This window comes from Berghia stephanieae, chromosome 4 (genome assembly GCF_034508935.2).
Source record: "Berghia stephanieae isolate SIO BIC M18660-M18661 chromosome 4, UCSD_Bste_1.3, whole genome shotgun sequence".
Lineage (NCBI taxonomy): Eukaryota > Metazoa > Mollusca > Gastropoda > Nudibranchia > Aeolidiidae > Berghia > Berghia stephanieae.
This window is the reverse complement of record NC_088363.1, coordinates 39,480,582-39,501,591: the sequence shown is the minus strand read 5'-3', so window position 1 is coordinate 39,501,591 and position 21,010 is coordinate 39,480,582. Positions and strand designations below refer to the sequence as shown.

Sequence of the window (21,010 nt, the reverse complement as noted above, 5' to 3'; positions counted from 1 at the left end):
ATGACAAATGGGAGTATTCTGATGAATGCAATGCTATATTAGGCTAAAAAAAAAAATAATTAAAAAAAAAAGAAACAAAAAACAAATCCATTGCTAAAAATGGATGATGTCAAAAAATGAGACATAAAAATGACTGATCATAATGCGAACAAAATGTAATGTTAAGGTAATAAAATAAATGATAGCCTTAAGCATCTTCTGACTTCATAATATAAGCATCAACCATAAGCTTACATCATTAAATTGAGTGTCCGGTTGTACAATAAATCATTTATTTCTATATAATATTATAATTATAAAAATTAATATTAATTAATATAATTATATATTATTATTATAATTATATAAAATTTTAAAAATTAATTAATTTTGTTATTTATAATTACACATGATTGATATAGTAGTATTGTACTCCGAAACAAACGATAAACATTAAAAATACAAACTCAACAGGTTTACCCTGTTTACTCTTAAGTTTACTACACAATAAAATCCATTGTATCAATCTGAAAAGTGGTGATTTATAGAGTACGAATTGTTGTAGTTCTTTTGATTACACGGATTTAATTTATTTATCAGATCTAATTTCATTTTTTCCCTCATTTTGGCATTAATAGTGGTGATCAGTATCCACCACCACCTTCTCCATAGCATTACAATTTCACATATAAAAATTGGACATAAAATTATAAAAATTGAATTAAAAAAGAAAATTCCCTTTATTCATCCTCAAAGGGAAATTTGTCTTTAGGGTCTATTCCAAGAAAAGACTGGAATACCCAAGGCATCAGCTGCAGTGCAGCGCTGCAAAGTGAGTTGTGCCGAAGTGACTTGATCAAGGCCACACAGTGTGGTAGGTAGTGGATCGGGTATAAAGCAGACCCAAGTTATCCTCTCCAGCAATCTACCTTTAAAAATAAAAATTACCGAATGGTGTAAACTTGGGTGTTTAAAAAGTACATAATATTCCATCCCGTTCAAGTCAATATTGACGTGGAATACATCTCAATCGAAGTAACGTCTCCTCTTAGATCAATTAATATTTCATAAATATATACCATTCTCAAAATCAGATATGCAAACACACATGAGCACACAAGAACACACACACACATTGAATTTGGTGTTGCTATATTTATTTATTTTAAACCTAATCATTACACATTAAAAATGTTTGTCAACTAAAACAAAAAATCATTGAAAGAAATCAGTGTTCAAGAAATCCAGGAATTAGTTCAACCCTAACAAAAAAGACAGGCTTTAGATCTTCAACAAAGACATAGTGTGATGAAAAGCAAGGAAGGAGGAATGGGTAAGGGGGGCGGGGATAAGTTAAGAATTTAAGGACTAGAATTAAAAATGAACAAACTTGGATCCGGCACCATTCTTATTTTAATCTTCTCTCCTTGGACAAGAATATTAATCCCTAATTAGCTCATTGGCCATCCTGGGTAATGACAATAAGACAACAATGTGCTTTCACTCTCAATGTATCGTCTTGTAAATCTTAAAGGATGCCAAGTTACAGAAATTTTGCTTGCAAGCGCAAAGGTTGGTTTCTATTTTAAAGGGTTTTTACGGCGTTTGTGATGCAATAGGGCCTTTTCATGGGCAGTAAAAAGGAGGAAAATCGGAGTGTTAAAAATTCTAGACTTACAATTAAAAGCAGATGAGAGAAAGTATGTCAAATGGGGAATGGATCAACTTGGGAACAGATATAGATTCCAAGAGCACACTATTATTAGTTTGAGATGACCTAAAAGTCTCATCCAGACACAGCACAAAATCCCACTAGATAATAGTACATAATATATATATTTGATTGATTCCCTTTCAGCTAAGGACTCTAGCTAGGACCAAAACAAAAAAAAACCAAGTAATCTCATTCCAAGACAAAGACAGAAAGAATCTGAAATACCAGATATAGGGGGATAGAAGACACAGCAAATGACTTCCCTGAAAGGGATACGTTTTTAATGAATGTTGTACAGATAGCTGAAATCAATTCATATATTCAATTGCAGACCAATAATGGTTGCAAATTGCACGGATAAATATCAATTGTGATAAAGCGATGAAAATGAGACATTTTTAAAAATAATAAAATTAGTACTTGCTAAAAGATTTTAAAATAATTTCATACCTATAAAGTTATTATTATAAATTTCATGAAATTCATAAGTGTAAATATTTGAGTATACTTCGTCAATTAAAATATTTTCTAGCTTTAAAGCTATTACATCTTGCAACAACCTCCGGCTGCATTTTTTTAAAATGTATTTCTTGAACTTATTTATTCAGTATTATTAATCATACATGTCTAAATAAGAATGAGGGTGAAATGCAATGAAAAAAACATTGAATTAAATTCTGTGTTATTTATCAATTAACATTTTTCTTTTCTTTTCATATTATATTTATATCATTTTAAAATTGCCTGATCAAGCGACAAATTCTTTGAGTTCTTCAGTATCTGCCAAATGATAAAAAGCAAATCTCAGCTCATTGTTATGTGACTATACGACTCTCATTGCATCAATCCAATATTACGGTGGGACGAAAATGACACTCAAAATTGAAATAAATTATAGAATTCGGATTTTTTAAAATATTTGTCAATGGGGAAAGTGAACAGTTTTGTAAGACTAAAAAAAAATATTTACATGTTATGAAACTCAATTCTATTTCACGCGGTTCATCTGAAAATAGTACCAAACAGATATGATGAGTCACATCCAATAAGAAATATAGGGTATATAGAAGTGTCACATGATAACACAGAATAATAAAAATCAGTGTCAGAGAGCCAAAATCTGGATTCAATTAATTGATACGATACCCACAGCCTGACTGAGAGAGAGAGAGAGAGAGAGAGAGAGAGAGAGAGAGAGAGAGAGAGAGAGAGAGAGAGAGAGAGAGAGAGAGAGAGAGAGAGAGAGAGAGAGAGAGAGAGAAAGATAGAAAGAAAGAAAGAAAGAAAGAAAGAAAGAAAGAAAGAAAAAAAGAAGCTGGCGAGCAATCGCACTAGCAACCGAGCTACCCAGCCATTAATCCAGAGTTTGACTCCCTGACACTGTGATATTTTTATTCTGTGTTTTCATCTGGTGCTTCTCCATACCCTTTCTTTCTCACCATTATTGATATAAATAATAAATGCCTACTCCACACCTTTTCTGTATTTTTGGTCATATGTGTTGTCTAAGAGATTAAAGTTGTCTTAATAATTTCCAAGACGTTGGCATAACAACCTACACCTTGAATTACAAGAAAATAAAAATACAAATTAGTAAACAAAAATCAAAATTGATAATGGAAAGTATAACTCAATGAAATGAAGAAGTAACTACTATATACAAAAATTGTAATTCTATAGCAGAACGAATCAATCTCATAGACAAAGCATAAGCAGCACCGATATATGTAAAATAAATACCGTTTAAAGAGCACAAGCAAATGACAATTACTACTAATGCATGATTTATAAAAGTTTTAAAAAGCTAAAAAAAAAATAATTTTAAAGTAAAAATTGAGGGTGTCTTGCAAAAAAATAAAAAATTATTTTAAAAAGTGCAGCTTCTGCAATACCACATGTTATGTGTGTCTATTCGATCACATGACTGTTCCTGCCAAATATCAGGATTGTGGTAAGTCTCAGTCTGTCACAAAGGGAAGGCGTGAGGTTAGACTTTAATATAAGCTTTAAAAAAATATTTTTAAAAAAATTACTGCACATGGCACTTGCACGGATAGAGTCGATTGACCTCGATATATGATAATAAATATCTGAAAAATAATCAAACCAGAAAATTCATTACGACTCAAATTTTCCTGCCAAATCAGTCCACAATATTATTCCCGTTTAATCTCAACCTGTAATCCTATAATGCAGTAGTATCATCTCAAAAAAGAAAAGCATAATCATTCACATCCGACTAATTCCAGCAAAAAACCCTGGGGAATAACCATTACTGTGTCATTTCAGGACAAAAACAGAAAGCCAGAAAACCAGATATAATGGACAGAAACTCTAGCGGTCCAGTCGTCCATACCCGATCAATCATTTTCCAAAGGGACAAGGCAGACAAAATTATGGGAAGGTATGGGAGAGACAACATGGTCGCATAGATAGGCCCAACTTCTCACCAAGTGCACAAGAAAAGATTTGTTAAGATTTGGGGTGGGGTGGGAAGTAGGGTGGTGTGTGTGTTTGTGTGTGTGTGGGGGGGGGGGGGGGCAGGGTTTGCAGGTTTGCAAGGGTTGAAATCCTTGCTGTGACCAATTCCTTCTTTGAAAATAAGTCAGGGATGCCCTTTGCTAAAATATAAAAAGCCAGAAATTTTTTTTCTCATACAGACTACATATCTAGCTTCTACATTAAGAATCAACACTTTAATCTTTTTTTTTTTTTAAATCATCTAAAATCAAGTCACCAAAGATTTATTTTTTAAAACAGTTTTTCGGTTTTCCTTTATCCAGACAAAGCGCATCCCTGATAAGTACAAATACAGACATAACAATTTCAACGAAATTGTCCATTTTTACAGCGTGATCAATGATTTAAAGCTTTGCACTATATTTTTTTTATCACCAATGAATTTCCCAAATTAAAAATTACAAGGCAACCACCTTGTTTTTTGGGGTTTTTTTTTTAAAAACTCATAATTGTATTAACAATGCTGAATTTCAACATTGTCAAGATTGCCGATATTCAGCAAATTTACTTAATTCAGTATTGTCAAAAACCTTAGTATATGTCCAATCACCTGGTGAATGGGCAAAAGGAAGCACGAAATGTCTTTTCACTGGAGTCCAGTGTTCAGATAGGGATCGGCAGATGTGTTTGAATTAATTCCTCCTGAATCGGCAACCCTGCATTGTACTTAGTCATTTTATGAAGAACATTGCGAATAAAATATAAGAAAAAATAAATAGCAGCTGTGTTGTAGATAATAAATAGAGAAGCAATTTGCGATTTTCAGATTTTCAACACCACAGTTTTGCTGGTTCACAAAAGAATCAAAATTGATAAAAAATTAAGTTTAAAATCATGACAACATTCAGATTAATTAAAGAAATATAGAGACAGTTCAGACCTTAAGAGATCTGAGTTAAAACTTTCCCTTCAGGGGTGTCCCCTCTCAAAGCAGCGACACAATTCCTGCCAGCAATTTCAGACATGAGGTTCCTGGAATCCCAAGTATTGCTGCCCATATGAGGCAGGATGACGCAATTTTTCATCTTGACCAACGGGTGGTCCTTGGGGAGGGGTTCAGGTTCCGTGACATCCAGACCGGCTGCCTGGATTTCTCCTTCCCTCAACGCCTCTTCCAGCGCCACGTGGTCGATGACGCCTCCGCGACCAGAGTTGATGAGAATGGCATTCTTTTTCATCTTTTTGAAGATTTCCCTGTTGAACATATGCTTTGTCTGAAATAAGCGAGAGAAAAAATTTAAAATTCGACAAAATATAAGTCTTTAGAGTGAGAGAACTCAGAAAAATTTGGATTACACAAAATTGTTTTTAGAGGAAAAGGGAGGTGAGGTGAATGAGTGCTTAGGCACTGTACTGTGATCCAGGAGTACCGGGTTCAAGCCCTGCTCCAGGCATTTTCATTTTTTTTCTTGGGCAAGATTATTCATATGAAAATAAATCACACACATGTCTGATTCCCCTCCTGCAAAAAGCCTCAGCTCTATTTTCCAGAGCTGCCAACCCCAAATGAAGAAAAGGAGTAATTTTGACCTGAAAAAAAAAGTGTAATTTTGAAGGAAAAGCTGTAATTGCGCAAAACAAAGGCATTATTCTTAAACATATATCACTCAGGGCTGTAAATCTTCTCTCCCAAAATTGTCTGAAATCTTCTTTTAACAATTGGTTACCTCATTGATAATAGTATTACATGTCAAACTTCCTGTCCGATGTATCAATCTAATATGCTTTTAAAAAGTCAGCTCCTTTGTACTGGTAATTAAGTCTGGCTTTGCAGTATAGACCTTGATGAAGACAAAAAGGCGTAATGTGGGACAAAAGAGCATAAATGCACACAGCCGTTTATTACACTAGAAATCTTTCACTTTAGTTTACTACCGCCTCACCCCCAATGGGAACGACCCACCGTCGATGACGGGGAGACCACCGTGTGGTTACGTCATAACAGATGTCCAGAACGTAAAACTGGCCTATGTTTATCCCTGCGGGTAGAATGCACCGCTTGGATTTCATTGTCAGTCAGGCTATACGACAGATTTCGTAAAATCGACATTTTTACACTGCAATTGCTGACCATACACTTCTATTTTTTCTATTTATATGGATATAACGGCCACATTTTCATCTTTAAGACGCAATTATTTTCATTGATATCAAGAAATGGTGAGTATACTTTATTCTCTCTTGAAAAATGTATATTTTTCTATTTAAAATTAACCTAAAAAATATTTGTAATTGTTTAAAAAATTCAAATTGATGTTATCTGAGTTTTGGTACCCTAACACATGGTAGTAAATATAAGAGTAATAATCTACTTTTAATATAGCATTTATTTCAATGATTTGTAATGACCGGTTTCTGCACAATGAATGTGTAAACACATCTTGTCTGATTCTTTGTTGGCTAACAAAATAGTCCCGTATTCAGGCAAACTCCAGAGACATAAGAACACGAGTCCAATTGTGATGATAACGTTATTGTTGTTGTTGTTTTCTGGTGGTGATGATGATGATGATGATGATGATGATGATGATGATGATAGCGCAGTAGTAGTAGTAGTAGTAGTAGTAGTAGTAGTAGTAGTAGTAGTAGTAGTAGTAGTAGTAGTAGTAGTAGTACACACACACTCACACAGAGAGAGAGAGAGAGAGAGAGAGAGAGAGAGAGAGGGGGGGGAGCGTGGGTGTGTGTGTGTGTGTAAAACTCGTGTACGCACATTTTTAGCATGGAACGATTTTTATTGCTTGTTCAGTCAAGTTCTCATGATTTCTCTGTGAAAATTGAACTTTAAACCTATAACTTTCACACCGATCTGCCATTCCGTCTTCACGATTCGCACCTTCCCTCGATATTCTTCTACATCGCCCGTTGGTACAGTCAACCGGCGTGAGAAAAGAGGGTAGATATATCATAACATCAAAAAGCGATGTAATCAAAGGTGGCGGATCATTGTGTAACATCAAAAGCCCGGTGGACTGCGCTACAAGGCCGAACATTCGAGGGGATATGTGATTTGAGTGGGAGGGGCTTATTTGACTTTGCCGATGACCGACTGGTGGACGATTGAAATTATAATTGTCCTTTTTCAGCAGCCAATTGGAAATGGGTAATTGTAAACATCTGATTGGCGCTCCATGGATAGAAAGCAGTTTGGAGGTCATGGGATGAAATTGCTGGAGAGGTGGAGTAAATTTGAAATGAATTGAAAGTAATTTGGGGCGTTGTCTAGGTGTCAAGACTCTCGCAGACCGGTGATAAATCCCTTTTTTGGCCGCAAATGATACAGTAAACTTCTTTCTCTATCTTATTTTTGCTAAAAATATTTCAGAGTGGGTATATAGGTGGATTCCATTTTGAATAACGGGCATTTAGAACTATATTTTAAAGGAAAATTATTACGTTATTATTATTAGTATTAGCAGGCATCTAGGCGATCACTATCGTATTATTACTAACAATCAATAATATTATTATAACTATTATAATTACAATTATTATTATTATTATTATTATCATCATCATCATCATCATCATCATCATCATCATCATCATCATCATCATCATCATCATCAATATCAATAATAACTAATGATTTTTTTTCTTTACTCAGATGAATGGTCATACTGAAAACAAGCATTGTCTCAATGCAAATGGACTCTGCCGAATAAGCTGTGAAAGGGCTCAAATGAGATATGTAGTCAAAAAACATTTCATGCAAACTGCTCCAGAATTAGCAAGTGAAGTTCCACCAGTGAAAAAAAGAAAACAGAACGTTGGTTAATTAGAAGCTGTTTCAGTGAAATGTAACAATAACAATCAGCTGTTCCTTACAATAATCGTGAGATTTTACGTATGTTAATAAAAAGTATTAATATATAAAATGTGTTACGATCTAGACGTCTATACAAAGTTCAAAGGAATTTATAACTTACCTTTACCTATGATTGTCAATTTATTTTAAAATAACAGTTCACTTTGATTATCTGATCATTAATCCTCCCCCCCCCCCCCCCCTCCCATCTTTTTCAATGCATTTATCACGATTTTTTATTGTCAAAAAATGGATATTATTTATTTTTTACTATTATTATTATTACAGTGGTGATCAAAAGTAAGATAAATACACTGATATTATATGATTATTACTAGTATTAGTATTACATCGATATCACGTGTTTCAACTGATTCACAATGATCATTTCTGTTATCCACGATGCTTCGGTTGTTCAATAAGCAGACCATTTTCAACAAATTTCCATTTTAAATAGTATTAGCTATCTGGTAGGCGTCCTTTTTTTTTGTTGCAGCACTGGAGAGAGAGAGAGAGAGAGAGAGAGAGAGAGAGAGAGAGAGAGAGAGAGAGAGAGAGAGAGAGAGAGAGAGAGAGAGAGTGTGTGTGTGTGTGTGTGTGTGTGTGTGTTGGTGTACATAAAACTAATTTATGCAACGTTTTACCACGAAACAATTTTCATTTTACCACCTCAGTTTAATCTCTCATCAGTTCTATCTGACAATTGAACTTTGAACCTATAACTTTAACACAGCTACGTCATTCCACCATCACGATTCGCACCTCATCGCGATATTCTTTTATGTTGACTCGTGGTACAGTCAACGGGGTTGAGAGAAGATAGATATTGAGTGACATCATCAAAAGCGATGTGATCAAAGCTGGCGGATGGTTGTGTAACATCAAAGACCAGTGACTGGTCTACAAGGCCTGTCATATTCGTGGGTATGTGTGATTTGAGTAGGAGGAGCTTTCTTGACTTTGCTGATGACCGACTGGTGGATAATTGAAATTAGAATTGTCCTTTATCAGCAGCCAATTGGAAATGGGCAATTGTAAAAAGCTGATTGGACGCTCATGGAAAGAAAGCAGTTTGAGGGACATGGAAGGAAATTGCCGGAGAGCGTGGAGTGGGGAGGAGTAAATTATATTGAATGAGTTGATAGTAATTTGGGGCGTTGGGAAGTTAAATAAAACTCTCGGAAACAGGTGATGAGTCAATTCTTCGGTCGCAAATGATTCAGTAAAATTCTTTATTCTTTCTTTCTTTCTTTCTTTTTTTTTTTAATTTCCTTTCTGTCAGAGTGGACATATAAAGGCGAATTCCATTTTTTTTTAAACGGGCATTTAGAACGATATTTAAAAGAGAAATTATTGCGTTTACCAAAATTAGCAGGCGTTTAGGTGATAGCCACTATATTATTTTCATGAAAATGATTATTATCATCATCATCATCATCATCATCATTATTATTATTATTGTTATTATTATTATTATTATTATCATCATCATCATCATCATCATCATCATCATCATCATCATCATCATCATCATCATCATCATCATCATCATCATCATTATTATTATTATTATTATTATTATTATTATTATTATTATTATTATTATCATTATTATTATTATTATTATCGTCATCATTTTATTATTATTATTATTATTATTATTATTATATTATTATTATTATTATTATTATTATTTTATTATTATTATTATTATAGTTTAGATCTATACAAACGTCAAAGGAATGCATATTACATATCTTTTCCTAAGACTTGTCAATTGCCATTACTAAAACCAGTTCGTTTTGATCATTTGATCAAGAAACCCTACAATTCGGTGATCACGCATTTTTTAAATTGCTGTCAAAAAAGGATATGGCTGTACAGGTGAGCCGATATCTCAACAATGCTTCATTACAAAACGACTTTGATTATATATTTCTACTCTGTGAATATTGATGATTATTGCAGTATTTCTCATTTATTTGTATAAACTCAGATAACTATGTAATGTTTGATTATATCGTTTGAAGTAATTAAAATTTCGGACCCATTTTTATGGTTATTTCCTATAAAATCTAATCCCAAATGATCTACTAAAATTATATCAAATAAAAGTATGTAAATCACTAGTTATGACTCTAAAATATCTTAATGCAACATCTAATAGCATCTTTACTACGCCACTTTGAACTTGAGAAAAAAATCGTCAAAATAGGAAAAATTGCTCAGTCTCCCTTTCGGCACAGGCCGTGACTCGTCATCTGTTATGAACTAGCGTCCGGCAAAATTTACCTGTCGAACTAAAGTGAAAGCAGTAAACGGCTGTGTGCATGATTTTATAGGGGAAAAAAACACGTAATTATACGCCTTTTTGGTGTTTAGTTGGCAGCTCTGCCTTTCTACAAACCACAATATTATTGTTTCACTTTTCTCCACCATTTATCCAGACAAGCTCATGATAAGAATTTTCTTCCTGTGCGGATTCTATATAAATGTAACAGTGAATGACATATTCTCAGTCGGAAGGTGAAAAGGTTTGAACTGAAATATTGCCAAGTTTTAGTTAGGTCATTTCTATCAAAAATAAGTTCTTGTCATAAATTATTAAATCAACCCGTTTTGTACATCTTTGGGAAATATCAAAGCTTAATTTTTCTAAATATTTTTTAGAGCTAGCCAAGTTGAAAAAGTATGAAATTTGAGAAAAGTTGCTGGATACCTTTCCCATACATCTGACCATAACTTCATGAAAAATCACCCGATTTACTTCAATTAAAGATTAAAATGCTCTGGGGAGCATATTCTTCCAAATAATGAGAGAAAAAAATGCAAATGCAAATTTTCACCCTCCGACTGATTATGTCATGCACTGACACATTTAGAATTGACTGCATTCACTGTTTTTATTGTTCGCTGTAGAAAGCTATGATCAAGAAACCAACCAAGTATTTTGTCATATTTTGAAGACTATAATAATTTTAGTTCAACACTTTCTATCTGAATATGTTAATAAAAAAAAAAATAGGTTAGCTTTTATACAAGGCAATATTGATTAAATGTGCTAAAATTACTTTACAATGGGTCCCAACATAAGAGCAACACTTATCATAGAGAATGAGACATGGCACAGTGGAGTCTGTTTAAGATAAACTTCTTGGGACCGGAAAAGAACTTTATCTTACCCATTTTCAAGGGAAACAACCTTTCCATTTAAAATGAGCGATTGGGTAAAAGTCAAGTAGCCTCCCCTGGTCATGAAAAATTGAGTGCGTGACTCTTTATCAATGATATATGCATAGTCTTGTCATTTGGTAGCCAACATGTTTCTTTTCTTTTTGCTTTAGATTTCAGGGGGAGAAGACAGGTTGGAAATGAAGGTGACTATGGCAGACAGCAGAGAACAGATTATTTTTTTAACAGGACCAATTCCAATTCGTGCTTATTTAAACCAGACTTTGATTAGCCAAACCTTTATACAGAAAAAATGGGACCAGACTAGTTTGTTTTGATCAAGAGGTAGCAGCTTCTTATGGTTCACACTATTATGTTATGACGATCGACCCAATCAGCAAAGTCCGGTCCGCATTCGTGCACCGTCGCGAACCCGCCTAGTAGCATCGTCACAACACACCTTTCGACTAGATGCTCTGCCGTTTCGGGTTCTTGTCCACAGCGTGGACATAAAGGACAGGAAGTTAGACCCCACTGATGTAACGCACCGGCCGTTAGGCAGCTCCTCGACCGAAGCCGATTCGCAGCTACCCAGTGTCTCCTCTTACTGGTATCAAAGCCTGGCAACTTCTCACCAAGCTTAGAGGAGTGTAGGTCCCCGCCCCCACGAGGGATTGAATTCGTCCAAACCGACTTCCATCTCGTATGTGCAGCTCTGTCCGTAGTCAGGGATTCTGCGTACAAGGGTTGCCGGGACTTATTTCGGCTCGAAACGGGGGCACCGTTCATTATGCGCATGAGAGGGGTATCCCCATTCCCTCTCTCTTTGATCTTACTCAGCCAGTTTCCCGTAATGGTCTCCCTCCGGACATCGGGGGGCTGGATCGCTGCCATTATCGGGCCCCATTCTCTAGGGGTTGTTGCTAGCGTTCCCGACACTATGTGCATCGACTTGCGAAGTTTTACATCCACCTTCTCAACGTTTCTGCTTCTACCCCACACTGGAGCGCAATACTCCGCGGTGGAATAGCATAGTGCCAGGGCGGATGTTCTCAGGAGCGCTTGGCTAGCGCCCCAAGTCGATCCCGCCAGCTTCCTCAGAAGACTATTCCGCTTCTCTATCTTCCGGGCAACCCCTTCGAGATGAACCCGATAGGTAAGGCTGCGATCCAACGTCACCCCTAAATATTTTGGACGCTGCTCATATGGGAGTGGCTGGTCCCCGACTAGGACATTCAGTTTACGGGTGTGCCAACCACTGCATAAGTGAAATGCAGTGGCCACGGTTTTTGAAGTGTTCATCTTCAGGTACCACTTGTCAAAGTAGGATTTGAGTCTGGTGACGTCCTCGCTGAGTACGCTCTCGAGACGGGTCCACACTTTACTCTGAGTAACGAGTGCCCAGTCGTCTGCGTATCCCAGCCTCAGGGAGGAAGTGTTCGGCATATCGCTAATGTAAACGGTAAACAACATTGGCGCAAGTACCGACCCCTGAGGGACCCCATTCTTCAATTTCCTAACTTTGCTCGTGACGTCTCCCAGCGCGACGTGGAATTGCCTTTCCCCTAAGATCGAAGAGAACAACTTCAAGGTCTTTTTGCACCTTATGATTTTTGCAAGTTTGAGCATTAACCCATCGCACCAGACCGTATCGTACGCCGCTGATAGGTCTATAAACACAGCACCTGTTTGCTGTTTTCTCTCGAACCCGTGCTCAATATGCTCTGTAAGGGCAATGACCTGCTCCGTGGTGCACCTCCCTTCCCTGAAGCCTGCCTGCTCTGGTGGCAGGGCAGCGTCTAGGACCGGTCCCCATCGGTTTAATAGAACACGCTCCAACAATTTGTAAAGACAGCTCAGCAGCGATATGGGTCTGTAACTGTCTGCCTCCTTCGCCGGCTTCCCTGGCTTCAGGATGGCAACTATCTTCGCGTGTTTCCACACTTGTGGAAGCTTTCCTTTTGCAAGGACGTCAGACATTGCCTCTGCTAGCCAGGCCCGTGCCCTGGGGCCCAGATGCGTCACCATATCGGGATATACACCATCTATCCCTGCTGCTTTGCCGTTCTTTACTTCGCTAATGGCTGCACCCACTTCTCGGGGACTGAACGGGGCCGTCCAGTCCGACTCCTCCGCAGGTAGCGAGTCCAAAATCGTACGGTACGCCTTGCGGACACCGCGCTCAAAAGCCTGATTAGGGACCTGCTTACTACGGTTCTTAATATTCTTGGCAATTGTGTCTGCCTCGCATTCCGGTGCAGCCTTCGCGAAATTCCGATCTGGGTCCAATTTCTTTATCAAACGCCAAGCGTGGCGGCTGGAGTGTGTAAAGTCGAGACTTTCCACGGTCTCCTGCCACCGTTGCTTCCTTCCCTCTGCCAGAGACTGAAGTAGTCTATCGGCTGTGTCCTGGGACTGGGTCTGCTGGTACTCTCGGTACAGCTCTTCCGACTCTGCTGTCCAGCAAGGGGTGCAGAATTTCCGCTTGCCCCGTGGAATAGAGCGTTGAGCGCTCTTAACCAGTAGCCTACTAAATCTGGTTATATTCTTGGACTTGGGAGGAATGGCAGGGCAGACCTGCTCGATATAGGAACTGAATTCCTCCCAGTCAGCCTTCCTGAAATTCCATCTGCAAAGTGGGAGAGACTGCACCCTCGGTATTGTCACCCCAGCTGTGACAAGAACCGGCCTGTGCTGGCTATGCGGAAAGTCCCCGAGGACTGTCCGCTTCACCTGCAGCGGTTCACCGTTCGCGCTTTTCGTTACGAGGGTGAGGTCTGGAGTGTACTCCTTCTTATGGCGGGTACCCCGGAAGGTACCCTTGGCTGTAGGATCGTACACTGGGTGTAGATCATTACAGTCCATCCATGAGCGGAGTTGTCTTCCTGCCTCGTTGCAGTCTCGGTAGCCCCATTCATGATGGTGGCTATTAAAGTCTCCCAGACAGATGGAAGGATGGCTGACCACCGGTACCGGTGGTGTAGTCCAAGTCGCTCTAGGTGGTTTGTAAATATTATGCAAACACAGTCCACCTACTTCCACGGAAATTCGGTTCACCCCATTGCTGTCCGTTACGCTCTCAATGACCCTTACCTTCGATGGCTCTTTAGCGTAAACGCTAACCCCTCCTTTGAGCCTCGAAGTGTCCTCGCGTTGGACCACCGTATAGCCTGGGATCTGGAATCGGGAAGATTGCGCGCCTGAATAAAGGTGGGTCTCCTGTAAAAGGAGGATATCTACGCAATGAACGGCCAATAGCTTTGATAAAAGCTCATTTTTTGCCATACTCTGGCTCTCGACGTTCAGGGACAATATACGCGTCAGCTTGCCATCCCCGCCGTCGCATTTTCCGATCGGCAGGCCGCGAATCGATTGATGCATGGGACGTTTGCTTTTTTCTCGGACGTGCCGACGACCCTGGCGACACGAACGCGGTATTATTTGGCTAGGCGGCAGACCGCTTCGCCATTGACGGGACTGATTGGGACTCGACATAAGGACAATAGTGTGGCGCCCGGGATAGGGCTGCTATTCGGGCACCGGGTTTGGATCAAATTTAGTCACACACCGGGGCGAGCAGCTCATGTGGCTCGTTGGCTCGATACCCGGGATGGTCTCGTGACGGTCGACCGGGATTTACACCTTTGCCCTCCCGTGTGCCTCAAGCCCCCTCACCAACTGCAAGGTAAAAATCCACGAGGGGGATCAAGAGGTAATCTTCCACCGGCTCATTCTGGCTGAAGCCAAACACTTCTAAAAAAAATTCTACATTACAATTGAAACTGTATTTACCTTAAAAATCCTTTGCATCTTATTATTATCATCATCATCATGTTCATTATTATTATTATTATTATTATTATTATTATTATTATTATTATTATTATTATTATTAATTTTTTCTTTTCCCAATTCGTTTTTTGTTGGGTTTTTTTTTCCTCCAGATACTTGCAGCTTTGATTATTTTTACTGACCTTTGGTGTGAGATTACAGCAGATACAAATGAAGTCACACTTGGCTACCAGGGTCTCAAAATCTACATATTCAGCCTCGATGTCCTTTGCGTACGAGACCTGCCGATAGAACACAACAATTTTTAAAATAAAAATTTAGTACAGTCACAGGTCTGTTTTATTTTTAAGGGTCTTAAGACACTTGTGACACATTTAGGTCATTTCAGCGCCAGTAAAAAGGGAGAATGTGGGATAATTCAAAACATTCTTGACTTACAATTAAAAGCACCTGGGGAAAAAAAAAAAAGAAAGAAAGACAAAAGGGGGATGGTTCAAATAGGAAAAAAAAGTAGATTATAAGAGCATAAACATAATTGAGATCACCTAAGTCTCCTCTAGAGCCAGGCACAGGAGGAACTTAGAGGAATACACTCAAAATGTGTTATAAAATATACTCAAAATAAAAGTTATAACAGAAAACAAGAGAGAGATCATTTATATGGAAAAAATTATCATAATTTAAAAGTAATAATATAAATTTGACTGCCAAGGCCAGAACAAAACCAAGACATTTCAATTCAAAGCAAGGACAAAAGGCAACCCGGAAAAGGAAAACAAATACAGGGGAATAGAAGATAGTCATAATGACCTCTCCAACAAGCGTGGGAGATCAAAAGACCCCAGCCAGACATTTTTTTGCATTCATTACATCTCTCACATCAATCGGTTCCAATACACAAATATTTATTAAAATCCGTAAAAATTGCTTGATAATTCTTTTATATTTTTTTTTGGTTACTGACTTAAAAAGGGTTTGATCCAGAGATATCCTATGTTGACAATTTTGTTCTTTTCTAAAGTTGTTATATCGATTCTTCAACAACAACTTTATAGCCAACTTCGGGTAGCATTTAATTTGTATTACTTAACCTTTAATTTAAGAAAGACGACAACCCATTATAGGCAACCTGAATGGGCATTGGATTTCCATGAGAATAAACTAGTAATAATGTATTGTCAAATATACGCACCTCTACAACATCACAATAATAGATTTTCTTGAATCCAAAGGGCTTTAGACGTCTACCAACGTTAAAGCCAATCCTTCCAAGGCCGTAAATTCCAAGAGTGGTCCCATTGAGCTCTGTACCACAAATCCAGTTGGGTTTCCAGGGACCCCATTCCCCATTTTTCACTGCCTCCACACCTTAAACAGATAAAAGAGGGAAAAAGTCAATTTAGTATAGTACACTAACCAATATTAATTTTAATTTACTAATTTCAAGCATCTGAAGCAACCTTTTGATCAATACCGTTAGAACAAGAATAAGAACGACTTGAATTTTAAAGAATAAAACAGCTTTAGACAATCAAGTTAGCTCCTTTCATCATTTGCCCCAAAACCCAAAAACAATCAACTTTCTTAATAAAATGGGCATTAGTTGTTTCCTGTGTTATCAAACATTAGAATAAATAAATAATCAAATCCAAAAATATATGAAAATAATTAAATTCTAAAGTCAAGGATCTATCAGCTGAAATGTCTTAAGCTCCTAAAATATTATTGTAAAGGAAGTGCAACTTCAACTTGTTTCAAGATTTATTTTTTTTTTATTTTTTAATTCAAAAATACTACATAAAAGTATTTATCAAACATGTCAATATCCTACCACCTTTGTTTTCAAGAGACCACCCTAAAGCAGCAGCTTCTAATGGTCTTCTCACACTATTAAGTTATGAATTATCCAGCAGTGAAATCATTCTGCTCTTGTGTATAGTCGTGAATCCACCCTGTAGACGTGTTACAACAAAACGCTTGTCTAGATGCTCTCAGGTTTCGGGTTCTTGTACACAATGCATACATGTGGGACAGGTGGAAAGTCTCCTCTGATGAAGCGTCACTGCCGTTAGGCAGGTTCTTGATAGGAGTCAATTTGCCACTAACCAGTACCACCTCTTGCTGGTTCAGAAGCCTAGCAACTTCTCTCCCAGTTTCAAGGAGTATACATCCCCACCCCCACAAGGAACCGAACCAATGGCTTGTTCTAAGGAAAATTCACTAAGAGATATAAAGCATTATTTCCTACCTTCAACTGTGCGCCTCGCTGTCATTAACAATAAGGAACAGGTTAACTCTGCAACACTGTCTGTTGACACGCCTGGTGTGTTGGCTACCTAAAATAGTGAAGGTGGTGTGTTAGAGATCCAAAATTGGTGAACAATGTGTTTGAGAATCAAACCAAAACAAAAAATATAGATTATGATGATGTTCCCAAAAACAAAAAAAAACTGCACCTAACAAAAGTGAAAAATATAGGATAGAAAGATTTTTTAAATGACATGCAATTTGTTCATATTAAATATTAATGAGTTTAAAAATACTGATTATAGGAATCTTTACATTTTAAAATCCATAAAGGACTGAACGTTCATAATATGTCAATAATAAGAATGGATTTATTTCTTTTTTATTTGATTTTTTTCTTCAATGTTTTCATCTGTTTCTCCCTTTTTAATATTTCTATCTTAAAGAATAGGCAATGTGTAATGTACAATATAGTGTTACTTATGATTTAAGTTCACATGGTCCTTTTCAAAGCCCTATTACATATCATATGATTTGAAATGATGATTTAAATCTAAACTTATCATAAAGTATAAATGTTATATTGTCAAAGTTTCTCACTAACCATGAAAGCGCCAGATGGAGCATTTTTCTGGGGCTTTTTTAGCTAAAACCCAAGTACAATCCCTCCCCGAGCTATCCAAATACAATGAGATCAACACTCTTAAAGTCAACTTCTGCTTAAAGTAAACACCTCTTATTGGTCCCAAATTTTCTGTTCATTATCTAACTGTATTCCATTGATATTGAAAAAAGTGAACCAATTTTTCTGCTCTGGTGGTGTTGACCTAAAAAGGATTCCATCGTATTGAGGATGGCCAAACAATACTATGATATAAGACTTTATTATGATATAATTACTTGGAAAGACCTCAACCTTGTGTATTGCAATTAAATTGTAACATGTTACGTTTATGAGACGAGAGAAAGACTGGGAGAACGCTTTGCACAGCATCTACGGGACATTGCCAACAAATAAAATACATTTGTGGCCCGAGATTTTAACCCAACTAGCCATCCCAGCACCAAGGCCACTCCAAGTGCTGGATGTGCTGACTATTTCTCTGCTGTAGATCTAGTCTTTTAGTAATGTTTTCAATGTGTTTAATAGGTGGCTGAAGAAGGGTTGTTAGCTGGATATTTTGTTCTTTTTTTAAACTGTTAAATTAATTTTTGTATATATAATATTTGTGATTTTTTCAATCACCAGCAGAGTAAACAAAAGTTACTAAGTTTGTTTGTTTTTGTTTTGTTTTTTGGGTTTTTTTTTTTTTTTTGGGGGGGGGGGCGGGTTTCGATTTGTTTTTCTGAAAGCGATGTAACTGCACACATTGGCTAGAGCTGGACATCAACAATATAATACCACCAGTAAAAAATAACTCACCTGGATCTTCCTTTGATTGCATGCCTCCAAGTCAATATGCTCATAGCCTACAGACATCGTTGCAACAATCTTCAACTGTGGGCCTGCAAAGGATGCCAGGGATGGTAAAATCATTTTGGTATTATTATTATTATTATTATTATTATTATTATTATTATTATTATTATTATTATTATTATTATTATTATTATTATTATTATTATCATTATTATTATTTATTATTATTATTATTATTATTATTATTATTATTATTATTATTATTATTATTATTATTATCATCATCATTGTTATTATTATTGTTCTTATTATTACAGTTGTTATTGTCGTAATAATAATAGTAGTAGTAGTATTTAGTAATAATAGTAGTAGTAGCCTAGTAGTAGTAGTAGTAGTAGTAGTAGTAGTAGTAGTAGTAGTAATAGTAGTAGTAGTAGTAGTAGTAGTAGTAGATAATTCATTTCATTTATTATTTTAAATATTCATTCTTTTTTTACTACTTCCTATCCATTATTTTGTCAAAATTTTAAATTCAAAAAGTAGAAAATAATAGAAAATGTTATTATTATTTATTATCATCATCATCATCATCAATACTATTATTATTTATTATTATTACTATTATTATTATTATTATATTATTAATTATTATTATTATTATTATTATTTATTATTATATTATTATTATTATTATTATTATTATTATTATTATCATTATTATTATTATTATCATTATTATCATTATTATTATAAAAATCAAAAGTTTGTCAGATTTGACAAACCATTAAATTGTGTTAGTACGTCAGATTGGATTAATTAATAAGATCATAAAAATCGAAATGAAGTGGTGGAGTGTTGGAATAAATGGATAATGGGATAGAGGTTCTTGGTGAGGCAGAAGTTGGGTTTCAGTAGGAGAAATATAGAAGAGACCAATGCTTTTTATTCTTATTTGCCTCTAGACTACTCTGTACTGTAATAGTAACAATAATATTATGGAATACACAATATTATACTCTGTAGCAATCAACAAGGAAGCAGAGGTGAGGGGATTAACCTTGACCTTCATGAACAGCCTTGCACAGGCAAGCAAGGTGAATCAAAACAAGGGGCGATCACGTAGGAGAAAGGCAATTCGGGCACGGCTGATGAAAATAATTTTGTTAAGGTCCTGTCATCAAGAACGATAAAGTTAAAAGGTACAATAAAATTACGACTCAATTTATGTAGTCAAAGACACAGATCGAAAGAGCAAAGCAAAGGCTCTAGACTCGGCAGGGTCAAGGTCGCATACCGGCGACTGGCAGCTTGAATGACAACAGCTGAGAAGAAAAACGGTTTCCCCTTGAGCTGTAAATGTATAGGAAAATGAAATTTCGTTGAATAAAAAGTTCATTGTTTATCGCATTCCTTAGTTTATTTACCTGCTGCATCTAAAACTGCCACATCCACTTGATCCGTTAGCATACAAAGAAGAGCATCGTAACCCTTCCCTTTCACATTCTCAACAAGAACGTCGTGTGGAATGGCCTCATCGCTGTCATATACATCAATTTGGAATTCTTTTGCCAAAACATCCAAACCTGGCTGAGGAATCCTTCTAGTTACGTAAACTTTTCTTGAAGGCATTATAAGTTTTAAAGAAAAAACGTATCCGGAAAGAAAGCACTGCACTTATGTGAATTTGCTGAGTTCAATCCAAACTGTTAGTGTTAGCGTTAGGACTTGTAGGACTGTGTACAAACTTTACACTTTACAAATGAAAGGTGAGCGAGTGTGAGAGAGTTGTAAAGTGAAGGGCGAGTAACTCTCTCGAAAATAATATTTTCGTCACGTAGCACCAAAACATTCAGATATGACATTTAATTTCTTTTATCATTATGTAGCCTTCATAGGCTCATAGCCTATTGCTGGTCAAAATATCACACCACAATACAGGGCGGCGACCATCGAAAGAAAGAAGAAAGCGAATAGTTAGTGACATTAAGAGCTTGAATATTGCTTGTTTGTTTGTTTTTGTTTGTTTGAATTTGTTTTGTTTTATTTTGATTTTGGAATTTTTTTGGTTTTTCTTTAGTTTGCTGTTTTGTTTGTTGTTTTGTTTGTTTGTTTTTGTTTGGTTTTGGGTTTTTTTGTTTGTTTGTTTTTTTTGTTTGTTTGTTTTTTTGTTTTGTTTTTTGTTGTTGTTTTTTTTTTTTTTTTTTTTTTTTTTTTTTTTTTTTTTTTTTTTACTGGGTGTTTTTGGGAAGGGGGGGGGGTATTTGTCTTTTCGTTATTTGTTAGTTTTTTTTGTTTTGTTTTTTTTTTTGTTTGTTTTGTTTTGTTTTTTTTTTGGGGGGGGGGGCTTGTTGTTTTTGGT

General features: G+C 36.4%; 1 protein-coding gene across 1 annotated transcript; it reads right to left on the bottom strand.

Moving 5' to 3' along the window:
- Positions 1-1,119: 1,119 nt before the first annotated feature.
- On the bottom strand, positions 1,120-20,440 carry LOC144970543 (glyoxylate reductase/hydroxypyruvate reductase-like). Its single transcript, XM_078910289.1, has 6 exons — positions 20,076-20,440; positions 18,655-18,737; positions 17,233-17,320; positions 16,177-16,352; positions 15,167-15,265; positions 1,120-5,427 (listed from the first exon to the last, which is right to left on the bottom strand). Exons 1-6 carry the CDS (start codon positions 20,278-20,280, stop codon positions 5,095-5,097), a joined length of 984 nt encoding a protein of 327 aa, XP_078766415.1. The 5' UTR covers positions 20,281-20,440; the 3' UTR covers positions 1,120-5,094.
- Between the last annotated feature and the right edge of the window lie 570 nt (positions 20,441-21,010).

What these genes read in the sequence shown, in the direction of transcription:
- LOC144970543 (XM_078910289.1), bottom strand. Translation starts at nt 20,280, where the DNA reads ATGCCTTCAAGAAAAGTTTACGTAACTAGAAGGATTCCTCAGCCAGGT. An exon ending in GGCAGTTTTAGATGCAGCAG is followed by an intron (nt 18,738 to 20,075) that starts GTAAATAAACTA and finishes CATCCTTTGCAG; the next exon opens with GCCCACAGTTGAAGATTGTT. An exon ending in ATTATTGTGATGTTGTAGAG is followed by an intron (nt 15,266 to 16,176) that starts GTGCGTATATTT and finishes TTCTATCGGCAG; the next exon opens with GTCTCGTACGCAAAGGACAT.